The sequence below is a fragment of the Grus americana genome, chromosome 3 (assembly GCF_028858705.1).
Source record: "Grus americana isolate bGruAme1 chromosome 3, bGruAme1.mat, whole genome shotgun sequence".
Classification (NCBI taxonomy): domain Eukaryota; kingdom Metazoa; phylum Chordata; class Aves; order Gruiformes; family Gruidae; genus Grus; species Grus americana.
In genome coordinates, this window is record NC_072854.1 from 113,305,367 (window position 1) to 113,330,036 (window position 24,670).

The 24,670-nt window shown below is 48.1% G+C and overlaps 2 protein-coding genes across 10 annotated transcripts; one reads left to right on the forward strand and one right to left on the reverse strand.

The window, feature by feature from the left end:
* The first annotated feature begins 245 nt into the window (after positions 1–245).
* On the forward strand, positions 246–7,257 carry SRSF7 (serine and arginine rich splicing factor 7). 2 transcript variants are annotated; one of them, XR_008576502.1, is made up of 9 exons: positions 246–379; positions 714–894; positions 1,042–1,218; positions 2,100–2,174; positions 2,264–2,365; positions 2,736–2,789; positions 4,950–4,994; positions 5,747–5,893; positions 6,944–7,257. XR_008576502.1 is itself a non-coding variant. In XM_054821436.1 (9 exons), exons 1-9 carry the CDS (start codon positions 352–354, stop codon positions 6,996–6,998), a joined length of 753 nt encoding a protein of 250 aa, XP_054677411.1. In that variant the 5' UTR covers positions 246–351; the 3' UTR covers positions 6,999–7,257. The 2 variants fall into 2 exon arrangements, 1 of the variants encoding a protein (XP_054677411.1); XM_054821436.1 differs by having other exon boundaries at positions 5,747–5,782.
* Positions 2,176–20,620, reverse strand: GALM (galactose mutarotase). Of its 8 annotated transcripts, none has more exons than XM_054821428.1 (8): positions 20,322–20,620; positions 19,692–19,846; positions 16,592–16,798; positions 15,071–15,152; positions 11,510–11,651; positions 11,241–11,415; positions 10,667–10,778; positions 2,176–2,350 (listed from the first exon to the last, which is right to left on the reverse strand). In XM_054821428.1, the coding sequence occupies exons 1-7, from the start codon at positions 20,515–20,517 to the stop codon at positions 10,701–10,703; spliced, it is 1,035 nt and encodes a 344-aa protein (XP_054677403.1). In that variant the 5' UTR covers positions 20,518–20,620; the 3' UTR covers positions 2,176–2,350; positions 10,667–10,700. The 8 variants fall into 8 exon arrangements, with proteins under 8 accessions (XP_054677403.1, XP_054677404.1, XP_054677407.1 ...); XM_054821429.1 differs by having other exon boundaries at positions 2,176–3,614; XM_054821427.1 differs by lacking the exon at positions 2,176–2,350 and adding an exon at positions 6,808–6,981.
* Between the last annotated feature and the right edge of the window lie 4,050 nt (positions 20,621–24,670).

Consider the following 24,670-nt stretch of genomic DNA (forward strand, 5'->3'; position numbering starts at 1 on the left):
CTTTCGCTCCGGAGGCGGCTTCCCGCCGCGGTCCCGTTCGCACACCAAGGGGCCCCACCGCTGCCGGAAGCTCGTCCAGTGGCGCAGCGGTAACCGGGCGACCCCCGATGCGGCGACGGCCGCAAGAGCGCCTCCGTCCCCCTCAGTGCCATCGGCCGCACCCCGCCGTCGCCCTGGCAACCGGCGCTCCGCTGTCCGCCCTGCCCCCTGGCGCGCGCCACACCCCGCGCGCATGCGCGCCGCCATCACGCCGCAGCCCCGCGCCTGGGGGAGGAGGGAGGGGAGGGCAGGTGGCAGGCGCGGGCGGCGGCGGCGCGTGCGCGAGGAGAGGCGGTTGGCGGAGCCGTTAGGATGTCGCGTTACGGCCGCTATGGAGGCGGTGAGTTCCCGGGGTGTCGCGAGTGGCGGGCAGCTGCGAGAGGGGAGGGTGAGGGAGTTGCGCGTGAAGGGCTCATTGCCGCGGGGAGAGGAGCGGCCAGTGAGGGGGAAGGAAAGCGAGGCGGCCGTTGCTGCCGTTGTCGCCGCCGCCATTTTGCGTCAGCGGCCATGGGGGAGGGGGTGCGCCCGCGCGTGCCGCTTCTCATGGTGAAGGCGGGAGCGGGCCTCGCGAACAAGATGGCGGCGCCCGACGGGGGCGGGGCGGGGGCGCCGCTTCCGCGCGCCGCGTGAGCCCGCTCTTGCTCCAGCGCTGACACCGCCTTCGCTCCCGGCAGAGACCAAGGTGTACGTGGGGAACCTGGGCACGGGCGCGGGAAAAGGCGAGCTGGAGAGAGCCTTTAGCTACTATGGGCCCCTGAGAACCGTCTGGATCGCGAGGAACCCACCGGGGTTTGCCTTCGTGGAGTTTGAAGACCCGAGGGATGCTGAAGATGCTGTCCGTGGACTTGATGGGAAGTACGTGTGCATTTCAAATGTTTGCAGGAGCTACAGCCGGTTTAAGGCCAGAGAGACAATCAGGGTTTTCTCTCTGGTGGTTCTCCTTTTTATAATTCTACTCTAAACAGTAACCATTAACTTAGAGCCATCATGGACTTGTTGCAGGGTGATATGTGGCTCCAGGGTTAGAGTGGAAGTGTCAACGGGGATGCCTCGTCGCTCCCGTTACGACAGGCCTCCTGCACGGCGCCCCTTTGACCCCAATGACAGATGCTATGAGTGTGGTGAGAAAGGCCACTATGCTTATGATTGTCACCGCTATAGTCGCCGAAGGAGGAGCAGGTACGTGTGGGGCCAGAGTGGCTGGGTTGCTTCACCGGTTCGCTTTTGTGTAGCTCTTGTTAGCAAAGAACAGAATGTTACACCAGTTTTCTTTAAACTTTAACGCTAGAATAAATGTATAGGTGTATATTACAATTTGTTGCTATTTCTATCAAATGTTAATATCTTAATAATCAACCTGGTCAAAACCTTTCAGGTTTCTTCGTTTGAGTCAGTCGCCTTGATTCAGAATGTCACGAGCCTTAAGATTTCATGCTGAGGCGCCTTGCAAATCCGACACTTAAGATCCTCCTAGACCTTGAGGTGATCAGCATAAGAGGCCAGATCCCCTCGAGCCATCTACACGTAGCTTCACCTTATTCTTTAAGGGCAGAAAATTTGAGACGGTGATCGCCGTAACAGTAAATTTGGCTTTCAATTGGGGCCCCCCTCCGGTTTAGAAAGAGGAACACCAGATTGACCACATTCCCACCTAGAAAAATCTTCTTGCGTCAATCAAGCCTCACCCTGGCTCATTGGGCTGTCAGTTTGATCGTCGTTAGATTGAAGAGAACACCTAGATGCAGCGATCGGCTATAGATACTTCTAGATCGTCTAGATCTGCTAGACCTTGGGCCAAAGAGGGTCGACCTGCAAACTTGCAAGGTTTATTTTAAATACGCATTACAGTGTTTTCTATTCTAATGTAATTCTGCAATGTAATTCAGCTTTTAACATTTTTCTAGGTAGTAAAATGCTCAAGACAAGTAGGCCCAGAGATTTTTTCCAACTGAGAGATGCTAGTTCTTTAGTTGTCTGAAAGTTTTGACTTCAGCAGGGCCTCACGTGCACTGATTGCTGCAGCTGTTTCCTGATACCTGTTTTCTCTAACCTAAAACCAGGTCCCGGTCTAGATCCCGCTCGAGGTCCCGAGGAAGAAGGTATTCTCGGTCACACAGTCGGAGTCGTGGTAGGAGGTATGCTTAAGTTTGGTTTTTATTCCTGTTTGCTGCTTTTGCTTAGAAAAAGCTACACTTGTACAACTCTTTATTTGACTTCTTTGCAGGTCCAGGTCAGCTTCCTATCGTAGGTCCCGGTCTGTTTCTCCTCGTAGGTCTAGGTCTGTGTCTCCCCGCCGGTCCCGATCGGGTTCCTTGAAGAGATCAAGGTAATTAGTAGTAATTTTTAATAGGTTGTGTGCTTTGTTTTTGTTGTTGTTTTTCATTTTAGTTAAGGGATTCAAAAATGTACTGGATAGTAGACTTTGGAAGGTGTTGATCTCTAGAAATCAGGCTTAAGCGTGCTTTAAAATGTTTCTAATAATACTAGTTGAATTTACAGTCATGGTAATACGATTAGTTTTGAGACCTTACACAGCTGCATATCTCATGAATTTTGATGTCTGAAATGTCTAATGATTATGTAGGTTTTAAGTTCGACATGTAGACAGTGATCTAAGTAGTACTGTAATTGTCATCACTTATGGTTGAGTTGACTTCTTTGATTCTGTTTTAATTTGTCTTAACTTTTTATTTCAGGTCTAGATCAAGATCCAGGTCTAGATCCAGATCTGTTACGTGGCCCCGAAGCAGGTAAGATCTCTTCTGTGACTGCAGATACTTAGTAAAAGTTGCTGAAAGGTCTGTTTAAGCTTTCTAACAGCTGTTAACGTTTTCAGAAAAAGCTGTGTTTTCTCTCCACTAACTTAGGGGTTTTAAAAAGCAGCACAGAAGATTGTTCTTTCTTTTTTTATTGTTTTACATATCACTGATAGCCAGGTCCCACTAGTCATCACAAGTACTGTTTTGATCAGGTTGCATTAACAGCTAATGTAGCAAACAAATTTAAAATTAATCTGAAGAGGTTTTTTTTCTTTTTCTTTGTGTAGCACACACGAGATTGTGGATTCTTCCCATTATTTGTCAGAGAAATCAGGATGCTCTTCCCGTAGTGTGTTAAAGCATTGATGCATATAGCCAGGCAAGTCATGAAGGGCTTGCTAGTGCTGTGAGTGTTACAGTTGTTTCCAGCTCTGTTGAATAACAAAGTGTCAGTGTGCAGGAGCTGAATTAAATTTGAGATAAACAGCTGTTGGAGTTATTTTGTACCAACAAATGTGCTGTAAGAGTGATGATCAAATTTTAAAGGAACACAGGATGTCATTCGTTCTCTTAAGTTGTAGTTTAATCCTTCCATAGTAAGTGAATGCAGCTTGTGAATGCAGCTTGTGAATGCCTTGTCCAGGCAGCATGGCTGACATAGGTTGATTGGATGTCCTCAGCAAGCTGTCATAGGAGAAAGAGTAAATTGAAGTTCTGTGCTGAAGGAGATGGTACTGCTCTTGCCCCAGCCCATTCCTGGGCCTGCTGTTCTGGTTTGATGGCTTCTTTTTGAAATAAGTAACTTAATAGTCCCAACTGTGAAGAAACACAAAAAAATAAAGGGGAAACTTTAGCTGAAGGGAGTAAGTGGGAAAGCCTACAGCTGAAGATGGGAGATTTAGTGCTGAAAGGTGGTGATGGCATTTTCTGAGTGGAACAGCAAGCAATGACAGGAAGTTTTAGGGAATGGAGCAATGAAGACCAGAAGATGGCTTTAAGGGCAGAAACTCACAGAAACAGTCCAGAAGCTAGTAAAAAGAGAAGGGAAATTCCCTGAGGCAGTAGAGCAGTGCCTTTCACTGATCAGGTAAACTTTCTCTACCCATTGCTAAAATATGTTGAATCTTAGTCATAATACAACTGGTATTTAATCATGGCTCAGAAAATGGCTACAGTCAACAGGCTCCCAAAGACAAAAAAAATCTCTATTTTACCACCATTGTTTTATTTTTTTAGTACCAGGCTGGTTTTCTGCAGTGTAAAGGATGCTGTTAATGAAATTTCTAGACTCTGTTGTGTGACACCTTTCATTGTAAGTAGAGATTAAGTGACTGAGGCAGAGGAAATTACAGGTGTACAAGTACAGAGAAGCGGCAGAGTATTGGTGATTAACTCTTATGAAGTCACTGTTAAACTTCCACATGAGGCAATCGAAGGATGGCTTCCTTACAGAAGAATCAAAGGAATGTGTAGCACCCAGAGACAGTCAATTCGTAAGGAAGACAGACCGAATAAGTATTACATGACGTTTGCTGGTTTGACAGCATCAAAGCGTACATCCGGAAGTTGTGGAAAGCCTTGGATGCGGAAAGTAGAACGCTTCCTTTGGAAACCTAAAAATTTCAGTTCTTCTTTTAGGCAGTATTTGTGTTCTTATGGTGCAGCAGTCTTACCTCAAAGACTGAAATTCTTGACAGTCTTTTCCCAAGGGTCAAGTTCAGAAAAAATATTTTGAGCAAGTGCATATATCAGATGAAGTGCACTCAGAAGAAATTTGTAGGAGCATGCTGCCTGCAGCCAGTTTCAACTATAGTGGTAGATCACTCAAGCCTAATAAAACTTGCAAGTTTAGAGGATGGTTTTTTATTAGCTTTGTGAAAATACTGGTCAGGATTTGGGTTCATGTATTCCTGCTACCTGCATCAGTAAAGACCAGTCATCAGCCAGGGACTGAAGTACAGAGCAATGTGCAGTGTCCATTTAAAAAGCTTTCTTCTGAAACTTAGTAGGAAAAGCCCTGGAAACTTGCAGGATTCTGTCTGTTCACTGTGACAGCTCCTGTACATTTAGTGTGAATCTTGCTGCCTCGAATGTGGGAACACGCATGCTACCAGCTTCCCTGCTGAGCTGTGTTTTTTCTTCTTCTTGTAGGTCTAGGTCTCATGGCAGATCAAAATCTGGCTCGCCGGCTAAGAGGTAAGCATACAGAGACAAAGCCTGCAGTAGTGTCCAGAATTCAGTGTTAGGTTTGCATGATTAACAGAGCCTGGTCCTTGAGAAAAAAATCCCCGAAACATGGGTGCCCAGCTAATCTGTTTGTGATATGACTGACATTATAAAATTTCCTCTGCAGCTATTTGGAATATGTTCCTTACCCATCTCTTTGTTTTCATTAACTCTTTGTAGTTTCCAACATTGTACTGATTTTTTTGTGTCTTTGCGCTCAGTTCATAGAATCATAGAATGGTTTGGGTTGGAAGGGACCTTAAAGATCATCTAGTTCCACCCCCCCTGCTGCGGGCAGGGACACCCTCCACTAGACCACATTGCCCAAAGCCTCATCCAACCTGGTCTTAAACACTTCCAGGGATGGGGGAAGTTAAATTCTGTTAAATTTTTCTATCCATCAGATAAAGGGCTTCAGCTTTATTAATGCTGCTGATAAAACAGCAGGAATCTGTGATGATGTCTCTTTTCTCAAAGCCTCACCTTGGTACTAACCCCTTGTTTTCCTGTTTTCTCTACTGAAGACAGTGGCTTAAAATTAATCATGCTAAATGAATTGAGAAGCCCCGTCAGAGTAAAAGTTGATTTGAAAACTTTGCCTTTTAAAGAGCCTCTGGCTAGATTCCCATAATAATTCCATTGCTGTCTAAGATGCTTATTTTTTTGAATATAAAAGTTCTGTTTGACCTTTAAGCTGCATTGATGATATTCTGTTTTGACAGTCGGTCAAAGTCCCGATCACCATCTCCAAAGAGAAGGTATGTTGATCTCCCTACTAATAACGTTGACTCCGTAGAGCTGGCATTTTAGTATCTGCAGTGATCTCTGCTGAGGAGTTTGACTGCTGCTTGTAGAAAAATACTGGAAAGGTATTTTGCTGAGATCTCTTGGGCAGAAATAACGTGGGTTTATATATTGTAATATAGATGTGGTAATAATTCCTCTTGATACTGGTTACATGGCAGTGTTATCTCTTGCCTTTGCTTCTGTATTCATTTCAGTTCACTAACAGTTTTATTGCACAGAGACTTTCTCCTGGTGAGCTTAAAGCACAGAATAAATGTGGGCATCAGCTTTGAGTCTCGTTAAAAGCAACTGTGAGGTTGGGGAAGATAGAGTGGAGTAAGCTGGCATAGCAGTCAGGAATGGAAGATTGAGCCTGTTGTATTTACTGCTGTTACTCAAATTAATTTTTTCCCCAATAAATTGGTAAATAATTATCTCTCTGTGCATATACATATATGTGTAGTGACAGAATCAGCAGCACTTTTTCCCTAGCTCGAATTCTTTTAATAGCTCATTTTTATAACTTCAATGTTGAGGATTTGAGGGTATATCCTAGTAAGAATAGCTGTAGACCTGCCAGGATGTGTCCCTTGCCTTGGTGATCTTTCTGCCCTGCAAGTTGTTTCTTTTTCTCTCTTCTTTTTTTTTTTTTTTTTTTTTTACATACTTTAGAACTTCTATGCTTAGGTTTGCTTCACTTAAAAACTTGGCTGCATGTAGTCTAGTCCCACAAACAATCGCAAAGGGCTTGAATAAATGCTCATAAATGCTGACTAATCACCATGATAGGTTTGACAAGCTGCTGTATCAGAGCAGTGAAGAAGTATCCTGCCTCCCTGAAGGTCACTATTAGTAGTACCCTTTAGATGACTTTACAATGTTCACATTTAAATTGTATCATAAAAATAACAGTAGAGAAATGCAAAAACGTGAAAGTAAAAAAAAAATAAATGTATTCTCTCTAACATTAAGTCATCAACCCATTAACTTTGTCAGTAGTGATTGGTTATTTTATTAAAAACCAGTGCTTAAAGGGTGCCAGAGTAGTCTAGGTATCCTCCTGTTGCTTTTTCCTGTATTTGTGAAGCCCAAATGACTACTGAAATGTTAACCATGGATTCTTTTCCTTTCAGTCGTTCACCATCAGGAAGCCCTCAAAGAAGTGCAAGTCCTGAAAGAATGGATTAAAGTTATGAAGTTAATCTTTTAGGAAGAAAGTTATTTTGCTTACATTATTATAAGGGATTTTGTGGTGTCTTTGTAAATGTAAGAATGTAGATAGAAGAGTATATCAACTAAAATTTGGCATGATCTGGGTCTTCTAAGTTAGTCACACCAATAGACTAGCACAGGTCTCTTTTTATTGTATGAATTAACTTCCTGTGATATGAAAATGTGGGACTTTTTTATTGGCACATTGAAATAAAATGTGTATTTTTAACTAAAACTTCTCTGTAGTAACCCTGCTGCTTCTGTTAACATTTGGGTAATTTTAGCTGTGTGCCATGTAATGTGGATGAAAAATGTCTAAAATGGGAATGACTAATATCGGTGTCTTCTCAAACTAGTCACTTTTCACATCTATTGTTCAATGGCCTTTGGTGAAAGGATCAGTTTCTGCTTTCTTTGAAATAGAATTTAAAATCCATCTCTGTCTGCAGATGCCTAAAAATTTGCATATGCCCTTTTTATGCCTTTATTATATTTCGCGGGCATTCATTTTTCTCCTTGATCTAATTATTCTGCAAAGCTTACTCTCTGGTCCGTGACTAGTTGTGATACCAGATGCCCAAAAATTTAAGGACAAGTTTCTAGTCAAAACACTGACATCTTTTAAACAAACATCTGCAGAAACCTCTAAACGTAACAGAAATCATTAATTACTTGACGATTGCTACTTTTGCTTGTTGCATTTTTTAGTTGTTCAGGCTATTAACAAAAACTTCTTAAAATGTCTCAAGGCATGTTTTCCTTTTTTTGAGGGAAGATGTAATGTCTTCTGACCTACTTTCTGACGGACCTTAGGATAATGTGTTTGAGAGGCAAAGCAAAGCTGTTCTTAGTCTTTCTGCAGCTCACTCAAACTTTCCTCCTTAGTGTGAAAGATTCTCACAGCTGACCTCAGCAATTCTAACCTGCCTCACAGAAATGGGTATGGTTTTAAAGCAGCCCAGATCCCAGAGATGGGATTGCTAATTTCTTACCGCAAATACACACCTGCAGGATTAATTATTTGTGTACAGGTATGTCAAACTCTGTCCTCATTCTGTAGTCAAGAATTGCATGATAAGGCACTTCGTTAACACAGATCACAGCAAAAGACTGGAAATAGTGTTAGACTGTGAACAAACAAACAGGTAGACCGAGGAGATAAAAGCAAACATTTTTTTTACTGCAGTGGGATATCTAGCAGAAATAAAAGCCAGTTTTGGCAGTAAACAAGCACTAAAATGGAAAGTGAGGCCTGTTTGGACTTCTTGTGGTATCTGTCATGACAATTTGCTCCCAGCATGTAAACCACAGCAGAGCATCTTAAATGGGAAAAAAAAAAATTACAAGATTAACTTCAGTTACACCTTAAGTAACCTATGATTTTCAAAAAACCAGATTTCCTGTTAACAATGACTTCATGGAGCTTTTTCGGTGTATGAGTAAATAGTCCAGGCTCTGAACGTGCTGTCATGCTGCAGCATTGTCTGGCCTTGATACCTTGTCTTAACTGCTGTGGGGCTTGGTGTCTGCCTGGACACTCAGTGATGGGGATGAGCGTTCCGTCTGCCGCCTGCAATGATCAATGTTCTGGTGATGTCCATTAAATTCCACTGTCACTGCAACAGGAAAGTGGGGAGGTGGGGGCGTGACACAAATGTTGCCCTGCAGTGATTTTGCAGAAAGGCCCAAAGCTTGTGACTTGTGTTTGGAATATTTATCAGTTGTGCATTGCCTGCCTGGTTTATAGTGTCCCTGGTGAGGCACATATACACCGCTGCTCTGGAATTTGATCAGCTTTTTTCTCTTCTGTACTCTTAAGGCAAACCTACTCCACAATAAACCTGCAGACTAACATGACAGCCGTACTGGTACCTGTTTTTCAGTACCCAGAGACACTGTGGAAGATGGAGCGGAGGATCCTGGGTTTCTGTGAGGGACTGCGGTTCCTCTAAATCCAGGCTTAGCAGTGAGAACCTGAGCAAGGAGGCAGGGCTGTGGTGGCAGGGGTGGCCCTGCCTGTGGCTGCAGCCACTGTGAAGGACAGTCAGCACTTCTGAGGTACAGTGGCAAATCTGGTGTCCGCACTTCTCCGCAGCCGTGGTGACCAAAATTGAGGATGGCTGTGCTGCCTCCCTCAGCTCTGGACGTTGTCCTCAGAGCAGGCTGCGCAGCTCCAGCTCTCACCTGAATTTGGTAGGATTTCATCAAAAATTCCACATGGTGTTTGTGAGCTCTCGGAAAAGATGCTTGGATGGGGGTGTGTTTGTGTGACCGTGGGGTGTGTGCAGCCTGGTGGGGGGCAAGGGGACATGTACCCAAGGTCTCTAGTGTGGTGGGCAAATGCCGCTCGCATAGGGGTGATGGTGCTTCTGTTCTGGTTTGCAATCTAGTGTTTCCCAAGCTTGGATTAGCTGGGCTTTATTCTCCCAATGATACCAGCCCTTACACAGTATGAACTGCAGCCATGTATGTGTGACCACTGTGCACGTCCGTGCATTTGGGGCATTGCAGGAGAGTAGGAGGGTGCTCATTTTGGGGGGTCAAAGTGACAGGTCTGTCACGTTTGCGAGCCCCATGGCCAGGCACTTCCACTGGGGGCAAGATCATTCCCACAGCTCCGCAGCCAAGGAAGCATGCTGGAGTGCTGCGGGCCCTGGCCACAATGGGCCCGTGGGAGCTGGGGCTTGTCTGGCCCCTTGGGCAGCAGCATGGCAGGAGGAGGTGGGAGTCAGGCTATGGGGTGCCTGGCCCAAGGGTTGGCTACCCCTGTGTCCCTGGGGAGAGGGGTGCCATCTCCCTAACATGATGGCACTGCCACTCCCCTGGCTTGTGCCAATTTTTTATGAAACCTCAGAAATGTGGAGGTTTTCATCAGATAGGCCCCGATACAGATTTTTGGGGATATTTCACGTGGAAACACAACATGAAGATGATGGTTTTCCTCCTGCAGTTGTACATTCAGGAATATAGATGGATGCACCTGCTTCACTTTAGCAGCCAAGGCATAGCGCAGAAGATGCTCTTGTGCAGCTATTGCTGCTGGTTGGATAATCCCAGCACACTGTCCTCCACAAAGCCATTCTGCATGACCAGTGTGTATATGTGCCATCACAATGACATCTGCTGTAAGACCTGGCGGCTGGGCTGTGAGGGCTGCCCTGTTGCCCAGCATGGGAAGGGCAGGGCACCCTTTGATGAGCTGACACTGAGCTGTGGGGCAGGTCAGTGGTGGGGAGAGAGCAACAGCCAGCGCAGCTCGGAGCACTTTGCTGGGAATAGCTCATGTTGTAACGAACAACCACAACTTTATCAGCCTTCCCATGTGCTTCACATGAATATTACTGGATTATTCCCCTGCTGTAGTTTGAGCTGTGCCATGCCATGTCCTTATCAAGGTGTTTTCAGTGCATTTTTACTGTGAAACAAAACCTAATGCCCAGGGTGAGGCTGGACAGAGGGTAAGAGCTTTGCACAGACCAGATAGCAGCAGAGGTGGTGACAGGAGTTAAAAGCTAGCAGAAGCCACAGGTGAAAACCACAGAGGACAAAAAAAAGCTCCCAAATGGGATGCATCACCCAGGGTAGTTTGAAAGTGCCATTCGGCACCTGGCAGGATTTCTGGCTAACCTGCTAGAGGAACTTACCCCTCTCGGTGGTAGGAGTCAGCATCCGCTTTCCTTAAGCAGTGTTGAACAAGAGCCATGTGGTGTGGTTGTATTCCTCGCCCGGCCGGAGCAGTGCATTGGGGAAGTGAGGCTGGAGAGAAGCAGCAGCACGTCAGCGTGAGCGCACACCACAGGACCAGAAAGAGTCATGAGGGCACAGCCGCATCCCCTCCGCCTTCCTGGGGTGGTGACCCACACATTTCCAGCGGCAGCATTTAGCCACCCATTGTTACTTGCCAGCTGGCTGAGTGGGTAAGTCCTCCCCCTTGTTGAATCCAGGCCCGGTGGGGTCTTCTGCTCTCGACCCCATGCCCTTGGGAAGCTGGGCTGCATGGGGCTGGTCCCCACTGCATTGGCCAACACCTGCCTAAAGCCGCAGGATGCCATGACCTGTGCCTGCCTCAGTTCTGGCATCTACAAAGCGTCCCCTCACCAAATAGACTCTGTTCATGTATGTAACGCCCCAGAGAACATGGGTGGTGGTGGTGATGGTGGTGGTATGGTCTCCTGCCACAGGACCTGAGCAGCTCCCAGGGATGGGGGGACAGTTCACCTTGTTGACAGCATCGGGCCAGTTCTGGGTTTCCAGGCAGAAAGCTGAATGCTTTGGGTACGCAACGGCGCCTTTGCCCTTCAGGGATCCATCCAGGTTGTTCCCAGTGTAAAACTGGATGCCAGGCTGGGTGGTGTGAACCTCCATGGCCCTGCCAGTGGGCGGGTGGCAAGCCCTGGGGAGATGCCGGTGGAGGATGCCGCAGGGCTCACCGAATGGGTGCCCTGCAGCTCCAGGGGTGGGGAACCCTTGTTGGGGTCCCAGCCTACCTGGCCACGCGGCGTCGAGCCTGTGCCTGCTGCAGGCAGAAGTTGTGGTCAAAGCCGTCCAGGTGAAACTTCTGCAAGTGCTTCCCCAGCTCCACGGGCTGCCGGAGATCGAAGCTGGTGCCCTGCACAGCAGCCACCTCCCCTGGGTGAGGAGAACAGCAGTGTCAGCCACTCACCTACATGCCAGCAAACACCCATGGTGCTGGCCCCTGCGCAGAGCTGAGATCCCTTGCTTTGGTGAGCTGAGGCTTTTAAGCTATTTGTCATTCTTGTCTCATTGCGGTGCCCTGCTTTGAGCAAACTTGTCCTGTGGCCGCTGTGACTTGGGCGGGGACACCACCACCTTGTCCCCCTTGTCCTCCAGCAGAGCTGGCAGCCCCCGGGGACGCTGCTGTGCTTAGCTGGGACACAGCAAAGCCAAGGAGCCAGAAAACAAGAGGGCAGGCTTGTAATGTAATGATATAAGCTAATTAATGTAAACCAAAAACTTATTAGCTATTTTTATATATGCATAAGATTTATACACATATACTATCTCTCCCTCTCTCTAAATAAAAGAATCCTCCCACATCTTTGAACAGCCATCCATGAGATGGCCATGAAGGTGGCCCACCTGCTGGGATGGTGAATATGGGGTGTATTCTAGGACCAGTCCCCTCCTGCCTCACGGCATTGTTTTGGGAAAAAGGGGTTTGAGACCATAAATCCAGCATTTTCTCACAAGTCTTTTTTTAAGTCCTGATGTGGGGATGCAACATCCTGTGATAGAGCTCTTGCAGCGAGAACAACCCTAAGACACACTAAACAACAGTGCAAAACACAGCCATCCCAACCCAAAGGCAAGGGGTTTTGCATGGGGGAGGTGAGAGAGAAAGGGCAGGGGAGGGGATTTTTTCCTCACGGTCACATTTTTCTACCCCTCCCTAAAGGCAGAGGTTTCCAAGGGTCAGCAGGCAGCTGCCAGTGTTGGGGATGATGGCACATGGGCATCCCGGCCCAGCTGCCAGCCCCATGTGCTGTGCTCTGCTCGCTGCAGTCGCAGGCCCAGCTCGGCTGCAGCTCTGCACCAGTTCTGCTCTGCAAACCTTGAGAAACATCAGTCTCCACCTGACAAACAACAAGTTTCTGTGGCTTCTGATCCTATCTAAAAGGAGCGTGTTTACTGAATTCAGCTGTGGGGCGGAAAAACACCTTGAAAAAAATTTTTTTTGATTTAGGCACACAACGGCTCTGTCTTTAATAGTTGCACAAATCTCGTCTTCACCCCAGGGCTAAGACTATGCACAGTTTTATCAGCTTCAAAGGCTATGTTTACCCAAAACACCAAGAGGGAACTGCAAAAAGCAGGGGCAGTAAGCCAGCTGCAATTAAGGTGTGAAACAGCTCCATGGTGAAAGCAGTGGGGAGAAGCAGGGAAGTGGGTTTGGTACAGCCTTAAGCTCTTCCCCGGCTTGAGCCCAGGCATGACACACCAAGCTGAGCAAAAGCCAACTGGACTGGGAGACCCACTCCTTGAGGTGCAAGCTGATGCATGCATGCATAGTGCTTTTGGTTCATGAACACAGATGTAACTCTGGTTTTAGCAGACACCTGAGCTAAAAAACTTGCTTGCTTTTTTTTTTTTTCCCCCTGCTTTTTAAAGCCTCTCTTCCTCTCCCTCCTGAAGTCAGAAGGTGTGCTCAGCAAAGCAGCCCTGCCAGAGCGTCAGGGAAACAAGCCCTGCCATTTCCAGCAAAGCTCAGCAAGCCTACGCTTACCAGAAACCACCCTGTGGGCTCATGCAGCCCTCAGGCACGCATCCCACCGCACAGTCAGTTTCTCTTCTGCTGGAGCACAGACTTCCTGGCATATATGCCCCAGACCGGCTGCTCGGTGCTCCCGTCACTACTCTGTCTTCCGGGGACTTCCAGCATGGCACAGCACTGTCCCATCGCCCTTGCCTGCCATGTCTCAGCATCTGCACTCTGACAGCTTCCACTCCTCTAAGCCAGTCGGGCTGGATGAAAAGCCATCATTTAGGAGCAAGTCTGGAAGTCCGCTTTTTTGATTATTTTTTGATTATTTTAATCTATTTTAGATTTTTCAAAAAATAGGCCAAATGCAGGTTTTTGGGGTTTTTTTTAAGTAATGCTTTTCATTCTTAAAAACAATAAAACTTGGTATCAGATTCATTTTGCAATTAGATCAACTCTTACTGCAACTCAGCACAGTCGCTTATGCTAAATGAAAAGTGGGTGCTGGAGCAGTGTGGTGGGAGGGTTGGAGCCAAGCCACCCAAAGCAAGGTGCCCCCTTGTTAGCAGTGGGACCATTGTCAAGTGCATGTGTCAGGTGCTGGCTCTCCTGCAGGTACGGGGAACGTGTTCCCTGTCCCAGCTTGTTCAGATTATTTGATTCAGCTGCTCGATTGTTTATGGGGAGGAACAGAGTGGAAGTGGTGGGGGGAAAAAAGAAAACTAGAAAGGTTTGTTTTCTCATTTTTACCCCCTGAATCAAGACTGGGTGCAAGAGGTTGCCAGCTCTCTTCTCCATGCTGACGCTGGAGACAGCAGCAATACCACCTTTGTTTAATTAACCTGCTTAGCATGCTAAACATGCTGTTTTCCTTAACTGGTTTTCCTCTTTTAGCCATGCAGGACATTAAAGACAGGAAAGAAAAGCGTTGGTTTTGCGTCTTCAGCCTCGCAGCCAGTAGTGCCAGCTCTCCCATCCTGATGAGGGGACTGCTGGCTCAGCTCTCACAGGGAAGGACTATGCTGGGCTCCTGAGCACCAGAGATCCCAGCAGCTCTAGAGCTCAGTGCTGGGCCTGGGAGCTGCCCTCCAGATCAGGGAGTCTGACCATGTCCCAGTGTGCCATTGCATTTATCAACAGCAGCCCTGTGCCTGGAGCATGCTGCTTGCATCTCCCATATTTTACCGAGGCTTAAGAAATTAATTCTCCTGCTTTCTGTGGACTTTGAGCATGGGCTGATCTTACGGAAATAAGATCTGTGGGAGTAAGACTTTGACATCACATGAAAAATCCCAGTAGAGAAGTGTGATAAAGCTGAACACTGCTGGAGGAAGCAAATCAGGCAAATCCCAGGCCAATCCCAGCTCTTAAAGTTCTGAGTGACCCTCTCTGATGGCCCCACTGGCCCTGGGAACAATGGATTGACCTGCAGGGAAATGCTGGCCAAACAGGCCTGGATGGACATGCTTTGTTCCTGTGTCACAGGTAGCTTGTCCCCTGCATGGGCCCCTTGGAACCATGTTGCAGCCTCACATCCCACTTGCCTCTGGCCCCATCTCCTGCTGCTACTGCCTGCACCCCCTGGACAGACCCTGGCCCACCCCTTCTCCAGGTCTGGGGCTAGTGATGGACCCTGTTACCAGCACCTGGCTCTGCCCACTCTGCTCAGGTGCTGTGCAACTGTCCCCATGGGTGAAGGTCCTGCTGCGCTTGGGGTCCCTTCGGTCCTGGCATGTCCCCCTTGCCAAACAGTGCTGTTCCCCAATACCCACAAACACTCATCTGTAAAACCATCCCCACCATTTGCCACAGGTGTCGCACCACCCACCAGTTGGGATCTTGGTGTTGTCCACGGGCAGGTAGGAATCTGCTTCAATAGAAATCTCGTGGTCGTAGATATCCCGTGAGCCCTGCAGGAGGATGGGAAATACTGGGATTCCTGCTATGGCCCTTCCACCATTCAAACAGCCCTAAGCACATCCAGGAAGTCACTGCCCATGGTGGTGATACAACTGATCTGGTAGCACCTGGGGGACCTCCTGGCTGTCATCCCACCTTGACCCTGGACACAGGACAAAGGTACCAGCACAGGCAAAAACTGGCATGGAACTTGGGAGCTGTAAATCCTGCAGGGCTGAGACGATCAGTCTGAACTTGTACCTCATCAACCACTACCACCCTGCAGATTGACTAGCCAAAACATGGTGGATGCTGAGAACACAGCAGCAGGCAAAAGGGGAAGGAAGCAAGTGTGGGGAAGCACAACCCATCCTCCTGGCTCATCTCCTGCAGTGCGGGGGGGGTTGTACTTCTCTTCCTCTCCCGCAGCCTCGGGGATGCTGGCAGGGAACCTGCTGAGCTGGAAGGGGAGCAGGATCAAAGCTGAGCCTGCACATCACTGTCTAATCTGAGCAGCAATTTCATGCCCAACGGTCTCCTGTTCCTCTGGAAATACGCCTGAGTTGCATGCTGTCGGTGTTGATATTACTGTACTGCTGGGAGGAAAAATTGAGGATAAACTAACAACTGCACAGCCATTATTAGGGCAGCAGCCTGAGCAGACCTCCTGCATGGAGGGGCTGGGATGTCTCTCACTAACAGTTTTAAGGGTCTTTGTCTCACACCCAAGTGTGACTGCACTGTCCCATCCTATTGCTCCGACCAGCAACCTTTTATTTCCCAGATCCTTCTCCTCCAAGCCCAGTTATCAACAGGGTGAGACTAAAACACAGCTGCAATACAGTTCCCTAGCTGGCAGAATCCTGGACTCTTGTGTTGGAGCCCTCTGCATCTTGCTACTGCCCCACTCTGCAACCTTGGCCACCTCACATCCCCTTTCCATGATGTTTCTCCTCCCCATTTTGGCCTGGGTATTTTGGTGCTGCACTGACACTGGCTGGCACTACAGGCCCTGAACTCTGCTGCACCATCCACACAAGGGTTCAGTACGTTGTCTCAGAAGCGCCAAGAGAAGACAGCTAAGAAATGCTAGTCCATCACTAGGGCATGCCAGTTCTGCACCTCCTCTGTAATCTTCCTGAGGGATCAGGAGAGACTGAAACTCCCCTGAAACAGTTACACACAAAAGGAGAGTTAATATTCATGATGGGATGTCTCTGTTCATGACACACTGGGATAATGCATCCTCAGTTGAGGTCTACGTGATTCAGTCCTGTCCCTGCATGTAGCCCATGATGCAGAGGCAAGCCCCATTGCTGTGTCCTCAGAAGCACACTGTGTCCTCAGACCAGCATGTTGGTCCCAATGATCCTGTGGATCATCCCATAGGTCCCCAGGCTTTCTTCCCCTGCACAATGTCCTTCCACGGGGTTCATCATCCCATGCTTACCTGCCCTGCGAGGTTGAAGTATGCATGGTTTGTCAGGTTGACGGGTGTTGTCTTGCTGGTCTGGGCTCGATAGTTGATGGCCAGCTCCCCGCCACTGAGTGTGTAGGTCACCCAGACTTTCAGGTCACCAGGGTAGCCTTCCTCACCATCGGGGCTGAGCCGGAAGAAGCAGACGCCATTCGGGAGGACCTGGGGGCTCCAGAGAACCTGCAAGGAGTGTGCTGTTGGTGGGACAGTCATGGAAAACATGGTGCCCTTCTGTCCTGCCCCAGGCTGGGCTGAACCCAGGGACAAAAGGTACTCAAGGAATGACACACTGAAACAAAGCCTTTTTCAATCATCTTTCCTGCTCTTACTCCTAGAAGAAAAAGAAAAAAAGAGCCCAAACGATCTTTTTCTGCCTATGAAGGACTAAACCCCAATATCTCCTTTTTCAAAAAGAAAAAGAGAAGTGGGAGAAAACACAAGCACCAGCCTGCTCTTGGTCAGTCAGGACCAGCAGCAGGGAATGAGTTTTCCAATGAGCAGCCAAACAAACAAGGCAGTTTGCTGATGAGGGTCTGTCCCTGCCTGTGTTACTCTGTACCTAGAGGGGCCACGTGTTTGATTTTTGCCCTGCTGCTGGACTTATTCCCCTTCCCATGGATCTCCCGGTGTGCAACATCACCTCAACAAGCTGCCGCCCTTCCCTCAGCTAACTTGGGGCTGGCTTCTAGGACAATGTAAATACACCCTGGGAGCTCCTGCTTAGGGGCTGAGGTTGGGTTAAGTAGTACCAGATGTATCGCCAGATACATCCACACGTCAGTGCTGATCCAGAGAACTGGGACCTCTCCATTTCTTGCCCCTGCCAGAGACCAGGGCTCTGCTTGGAGCTGAACCTGCTGGTGAGCGAAGCAAGCCAGCACACTGTAAATTTAGCTGCCCAGACAGCCTCTTTGACCCTGGCTGTGGACCCAATGCTAAGCAGATGTCTCAGCACCTTTGAGGATGGATGTGCAACAAGAAGTGAGGTGCCCAGTCTCTGGAGTGCCTTAGGAATAGTTACTATCTAACCAAAGAGGACAGATCTAGGGGCAGGGGCCAAACAATGCTTTTGACATGACCCCTTTCATGTCCCATGCAGAGATCACAAACTTGGGGCACTTGTCAAAAGCCAACATTTTCACCAAACACAGGAACTGCGAGTGTCATATGTGATAACCAGGCTGCAGAGCAGGTCCTCCTGCACGGAGTGCAGTTCAACTGCAGCTCCCACTGCTGTGGAACGCTGTGGTTTTATAAATGAGTTTCTATTTAAGTTCTTTGAAGAAAAAGCTTTTAAAGGCCAGTAAGCACACAGATATCACTATTTTTTAAAGCTAAGAGGGTTATTTTCTGAAGTCCCCCAGTCTCCCAGCAGTGTGGTCAGATATTGCCACCACATAAGCATGGTTGCAAGCTTCCTTGTCATCAGACCACGCTCTGACTGCAGCACCGAGGTCTGCAAGATCAGGAAAAACTGACAAAATGGCCAAGATAGTCACAGCGAGGAGCCAGCATGTCTTGTTTTTGTTAGAGCTGACCACAGGTCTCTGCACAGTGACTATTACCTGGCTAGACGGGGTCTTGAGCAGGTGCCCAAGCATGCCCCGTGGGCTGGAGGACACAAAGCCCTGCCTGGGAGGTGTCGCTGCCTTGTCCCCACCAAGTTGAGATGCCTTCAGCAAGCAAGAAGAGGCAGGAGAAGAGACCATGTTCCCCATCTGCAGAAGACAGCCTGGAAGCCCCGGATGCAAAGGAGTTTCCAGCTCCAGCTCACAGGGGGTCAGGGCATATACAGAAATTAAATTGTCCTCTTTGGGGGTACAACAGTCAAGTCATCCCAGTACTCCCTTTTTTCTAAGGCTGCTGAGGAGCGTTTGATCCCAATCTGATGCCAGTCCACACTGCGCTGCCCAGAAGTGAACTTTTTTCCAGACACTCTGACTTTTGCCCCATCAGCCTGGATGTCCTTTCATGAAACAAATGATTAACCCAGGAAAGCAGCTGCACCAGCACGTGAACATGAGTTCCTCTGGGGAAATAATGGATCAGCTACTTGCTGGTTACAAATGCATTTGATCTGACAAAGCCCAAGGCTTCAGGAAAGCAGAGACTTCTGAGCCTGCTATGCAATCAGCAGGGTTATCAGCAAGGCTTTCAAGAGAGGAGATGCTCCGCTGCTCTTTGTAGTGCATTGATGGTATCTGGACTTCAGCAGCAGCTCTTGGAAGAAGATAGGAAGGGCTGAGTGCCCTGGGGTCAGGAAAAGGTCACAGAAAAGGGCTGGAGAGGGGACACAGTGATGCTGGGGCATTTTGCAGGCCTGATCTAGTCACCTACTGATGTGAGTCAGAGCAAGAGCCCGGGTTATGCTGTCACTGGGATGAAAAACGGTGCTGAAGGGGGTAATGCAATAACCACACTTGAACTCACACCACCCTGCTGTCCCTGTATTTGGGAGCGCTGTCAAAAGCAAGCAGCAGTGATACTCACTTTCTGCAAACCCAGGACCTCCTGACTCTGGGAGGAGCTATGGGCAGGTAACAGCCTTGAAACCTCAGACACAAGTGAGTCTGCATGGATCACTGTTCCCCGGGGAAACTTCCTTTGGGCACTGGAGGGGCTACAGCACCCCCTCCAGGACGGTGCGGCTGGTGCCTCAGGACCCTCCATTGTGCATGAGGCTGGGCCCTCACCACCATGTCCCAACCCATGCTCTCTGAGAACAGCACCTCGCACCAGGACAACCCCATCAGAATTGGTCTCACAAGGCCTCAGGGCTGCAGTAACGCAGAGGAAGCACAGCAATCCTCTGCATGGCATCCAAGAATGCACAAGTGAGCTCTGCTAAGGCACCTGGGCAAAGACAAGCCGACCCAGAAGCTCACAGGGTCTTGCTTCCCTCCAGTCCTGCACTCACAGCACTTTCTGGGAGCTGATTCAACTCGATAACCACCAGAAAGCCCTGCAGGGTCGGGAGTGAAGATATCATATCCCATTGCCACAATCCCAGAGGCTGTGTGCCAGAGGACACTGGGACACCCCCCACATCCCCCCCCCCCCGCCTGATTTTCACCTTGTCAAATCCCCTGGCTCCTCCATGCAGGCTGTTGGGCCCATTGTTGAGGAACAGCTGATACTCCTTGCCATCCACGGTGAACCTCCCCTTCGCAATCCTGTTAGCAACACGCCCCACAACAGCACCGAAGAAGGGGTGCTTCCTCGTGTAACCTGGCCAGAAAAACATTGCATGGTTAAAGAGAAAGATTGGGACAGGATGGGTGGTCTCTAGGTGTGCTTACAGACCTCAGGGGTGTTTCTCTCTGCTTCCCCCCAGTACTAAATAGGTGACTGCGGTCCCAGTGTTTCACAGGGCACACAGCTTGCTGGTCATGCACACCTTTGATTAAAACAGCCTGATAGGATCTTGTATTCTTTGCAGATTTGCAGAAAAGGCATCTGTCACTGCCAAAGCGTGACACAGAGCTGCCCTGCTAGAGGGGCACACTGTGACCTGAGGCCACCAGGGTCCCCATTCCCTGTCCACCACTGAGCCCAGGACAGGCAGCTGGAGTTGTATTTATTCAGCCCACGATCTGGAGGGGACCCTTAGAAGCAAATCATGCAGTGTGGCAATAAACCAGAAAACACTGATTAAATTGCCTGATTTTATTTTTTTTTTTAAAAGAAATAGATTTAGACCCACCTTCCAAAGTGTCAAAGCCTAGGACAACATCTGAAAATTCCCCATCCCTGCCTTTCGTCTCCAGAGCGGCGATTATGCAACCTAAGGACAGGATCTCCACTTTCACGCTGTCTGACTTTAACACAAACTTTTCCACCACTCCTCCTCCTTCCTCCCGGGGCATCTGCCCGAACACCTCTCTCTTAACTTCCGTCATTGCTCCCCAAAACCCGGTCCCCAGCACCGCCGGCAAGGAGCTGCAGTGGCAGGGAAGGACGCTAAGGAGGAAGCAATGGTGGCCAGGAGCAGAGCAAACACGGTTCTAGAGAGCAGTCATAAAAATCACATGATTGCATCCTGCGCCGGGAGGAGTTACGCCATGGATTGGCTACTCCCTGGCTTGGCAGACAGCAGGCAGGCCAGCAAGCGGCAGCCATGGAGGGATGCATCGGAGGGTGGGGAGGGCTTTCACCTGAGGGCAGCAGCCCTCTGGGTCTGCTCAGCTGGAGGTGGCGGGGGAGAGAGGGAAGGATGCTGAAAAGAGAGAGCAAGGCTGCGCCTGCTGAGGCTTGTGCTGCCCTGCAGCCACCAGCCTGCACATTCAGGCTTTCAGAGGACAGAGCCTCCCCACTGCCAGCTCTTCTCCCCCATTTTCATTACACTGCTGCACCTTTCAGGGCCCTTGCAAAGTATGACATGACAAAATGCTGTTTTCTCCCTTTATGCCCCCACCCCTTAGCCCCTCTGCCAGAGGCACAAGGCAGGTCTAGCGCCTGCTAGAGCTGTAAATCGGGCTCAGGGTGTTTGCTGGCCGGGTGTTAGTCTCAAAGTCACATTCACATGGCCCTGACCCAGACTCCATTAAAAATCATTATCTTTTGAAATACCAGCTTCTTCCGTCTCAGGAAGAAATTTGCAGGCAATTTCAGTCCACAGGAAAACCCTAGCAACATTTAATTAATGTCTGTGCACATTTTTGACATCTCTTGGCAAGGTTCAGGAGCAAGGCAAAAGAACTTCACTACAATTTGATATTGTTACATGTTTATGAGGGCCCATTTTCAGAATTTGTTCAAAGAACCAATAATTCCAAGAACTGCCACCAAAAAAACTCAAATCACTCAACCAGTGGTTGGTAAATATTCGTTTCCGACACAGCAATCACCTTTAGAAGAGACAAACTACGGATCCCAAGCTGCCACAGAAACAAACCTCCCACCTGGGGCTGAGGCGAGGTGGTTTTGAAACCAGCATGTCTTTGTTAACGATGGCCTCATGTTTGCAGCATAACAGAAACGGCTGTTCCTGTGTTTCCTTCTGCAACTTCACAACCAAAAAAAAAAAAAAAGCAACTAAACGTGCTTTTTACTGCCCATCAATACCACCTCTCATTTGAAACAGGCTGGGGAGCAGCACAAACTTTGGAGCGAAAAAGGCTCCAGGCAGGTGGCAGACAGGACACCCACAGCTATAATTGATTCACGAAGTGTTTTCATGTGCAGAAGCTTGGTCCTTAGGACCCTGGCTCCCTCAACACCTGTCTCTTAATGTGCTTCTCCAGACATAGGAAGCATTTCTGCTTCGCAAAGACAGGTTTTCATTAAGGTGTGTTTTTTTTAACATGACAGGAGCTGCCATTTTGATTTACTTCTCTGATTCACACCAGAGAAGGTCCAGATCCAACTCTTTGTCTGATGATACAATAATCATGCACACATTTTCTCACATACCTTCACAGATGCAAGATCACTCAAGCTCCAGTGACATCTAAGACTGTGCAGGTGCAAAAGCAAATACCACAGACAAATCTGTTCATGAACCATCCACCCACTTCTCAAGCTGACAGATAAACCAGAAAAGAAACCAGCTTGCACAAAACTGAATCTTGCACAAAACAGTAAGGGCAGCGGAACAATGTCAGCTTCAGGATTTATAGAATCATAGAATCACTGAATGGTTTAGTTGGAAGGGACCTCAAAGATCATCTAGTTCCAACCCCCCCTGCCATGGGCAGGGACACCCTCCGCTAGACCAGCTTGCCCAAAGCCTCATCCAACCACGCCAGGGGTGGGGCCTCCACAACCTCTCTGGGCAACCTGTTCCGGTGCCTCACCACCCTCACAGTAAAGAATTTCTTCCTAACATCGAATCTGAATCTACCCTCTTTTAGTTTAAACCCATTACCCCTTGTCCGATCACTACATGCCCTTGTAAACAGTCCCTTCCCAATTTGAGCAATGTGTTTCAAGAGTTCTGCTTCATTACCTAGAGGATTTCACATAGTTTGCCTTTGCATGTGTCCTGCCTGTCTAGCTCTGGTGAATGGGGGAGGCAGACAAGGGGAAGAGGTAGGATACGAGCATCTCACTACACTGGATTTTCTTTTTTATCATTCATGTATTCACTGTGGCATTGAGTGGTGCTTACAGTAAGGGTCAAATGCAAGCTCCTTGCATTTTTCTCGTCTTTTTTCCCAGAAGAAAACCACAGTACCAGGCCTGAACATGCCTGGCATTAGCAGCAGAGCACTTCCACAGCTCGTGAGTGTTCAGAGAAGTGTGCTGCACATCTCCAAGACTTTGGTTTCACTTCTCTGCCTTGTGGCTCTGCAGTGCACCAACTCTCTTCTCCGTAACTCCCCTCGCTCTCACCGAAAAGGTACTGCAGCAGCCTCTTGCAACCCAAAACCCAAAATGTTTGTGAGGAACAAGGATTCACCCGCTTTACCACAGAGAGTGACCCTGCAGGCATAGCAGAGGCATGGTGTGAAGGCAGGTTATGTGCTGCTCAGAAGCCTGGCCCCAGCTTCTCTAAACCAGGCAAGAGATTTCTGTTTAGTAGCAAAGGCAAACTGGGAAGTCAGCCTGCGAGTGAATGGTCCTGTGCCATTTAATGCACTGTCAATTACTGTCAGAAAATAAACTTGTTATGAGAAAAATTACAGAGGATAATTTATTTCCCTGGGATCAGCAGCCTGGAAATTCCAGGTGCCTGTGGGGCAGCTACTATTTTGCAAGACAGAAGTGGGGCATCAGATTTTACATGTGCCTGTGCCATTTTCTTATGGATACTTTATTTTTGTTCTTTTTTCAGATGTTTTTCTTTAATCCAAAATAAAGTGACTTTACTTAAAAGGCCAGAGTCAACCAAAACTCCTTGTTGTGCAGTACGTGCTATCACAAGATCCTTTTTTGGTTGGTCCTAAGACACTTCTGTAATAAATTACATCACTACACTTCCTTCCTTAATTTTGTCTTTGTTTTAAACTCAGCTGTGATTTTCAGTTTATTCTGGACCCAGAGCAAGACTTTAGGACTCAACTGATGAAAAAAAAAAAAATCTTAAAAGGCAATTCAGATTTGTGAAAGGGATGTGTTGTGCCCACTGTCCTGGTTTTCATCTGGGATAGAGTTAATTTTCACAACAAGCTGTGAGGGGACACAGCCAGGACAGGTGACTTAAACTAGCCAGAGGGGTATTCCATACCATATGACGTCATGCTCAGTATATAAAGGGGGCTAGTCAGGGAGCAGTGGCAGGTCTGGGATGGGCTGAATGTCCGGTTGCTCATCAGGTGAGAAATTGCATTGTTTATCATGCATTTTGTATATTCTGTTGTAAGTACTGTTGTTATTTTCCTCTCCCTTTGCTGTCCCAGTAAACTGTCCTGATCTCAACATAGGAGTTTTGCCTTTTTCTTCCAACATGACACTCACTCACAAGATCCAACTCTGTTCTGAGTTACGCAGATCCATAACCCCCATTTGCAGCAGAGCTGCCTTGTGTAATGGAGCACGAGTATGATGTTAATGCCACTCACCATCCTTGAAATAGGTTACATGTCTGTATCTGCCCTCTGGGGAATCTTCGTACAGTACTCCTGGGCCAGGTTGCTTGTTTTGGGGAACCTAAGCTGTTTGTCTCAGCACCATAAAATGGTGCAGCTTTGCACATAGAGTCCAGAAATTATCAAGCTGTTACTACAACAGCGGCATTTTGATTTGAAGGTGACAGAGACATTCCAAATGCTGTAATACTTAAGCAATGGCCAATGATTACAGCTTGCTGTTGCCCAAGAAGCTTCCTTATTCACTGATAGCAACAGTAAGGTACCCAGCACTGCAGCTGGAGATGGGGTCTGTTTGGGCTAGTTGCTGTACAGACACAGAAAAGAACACAGATATCACTTGTTACACCCTCCAGCATTACAAGGCTGTAATTAAATCCCCTTTTTCCAACAAACTTTGTGTAAGCCCGAGGGGATGAGTTAGCACTAAGGCCTTCAGGGAGTTTGCATCAGTACACAGAACAAAAGGGGAGACATTCCGCCCACCATTTTATTCTCTGTTTATTGAATGTATCTTCAGCTC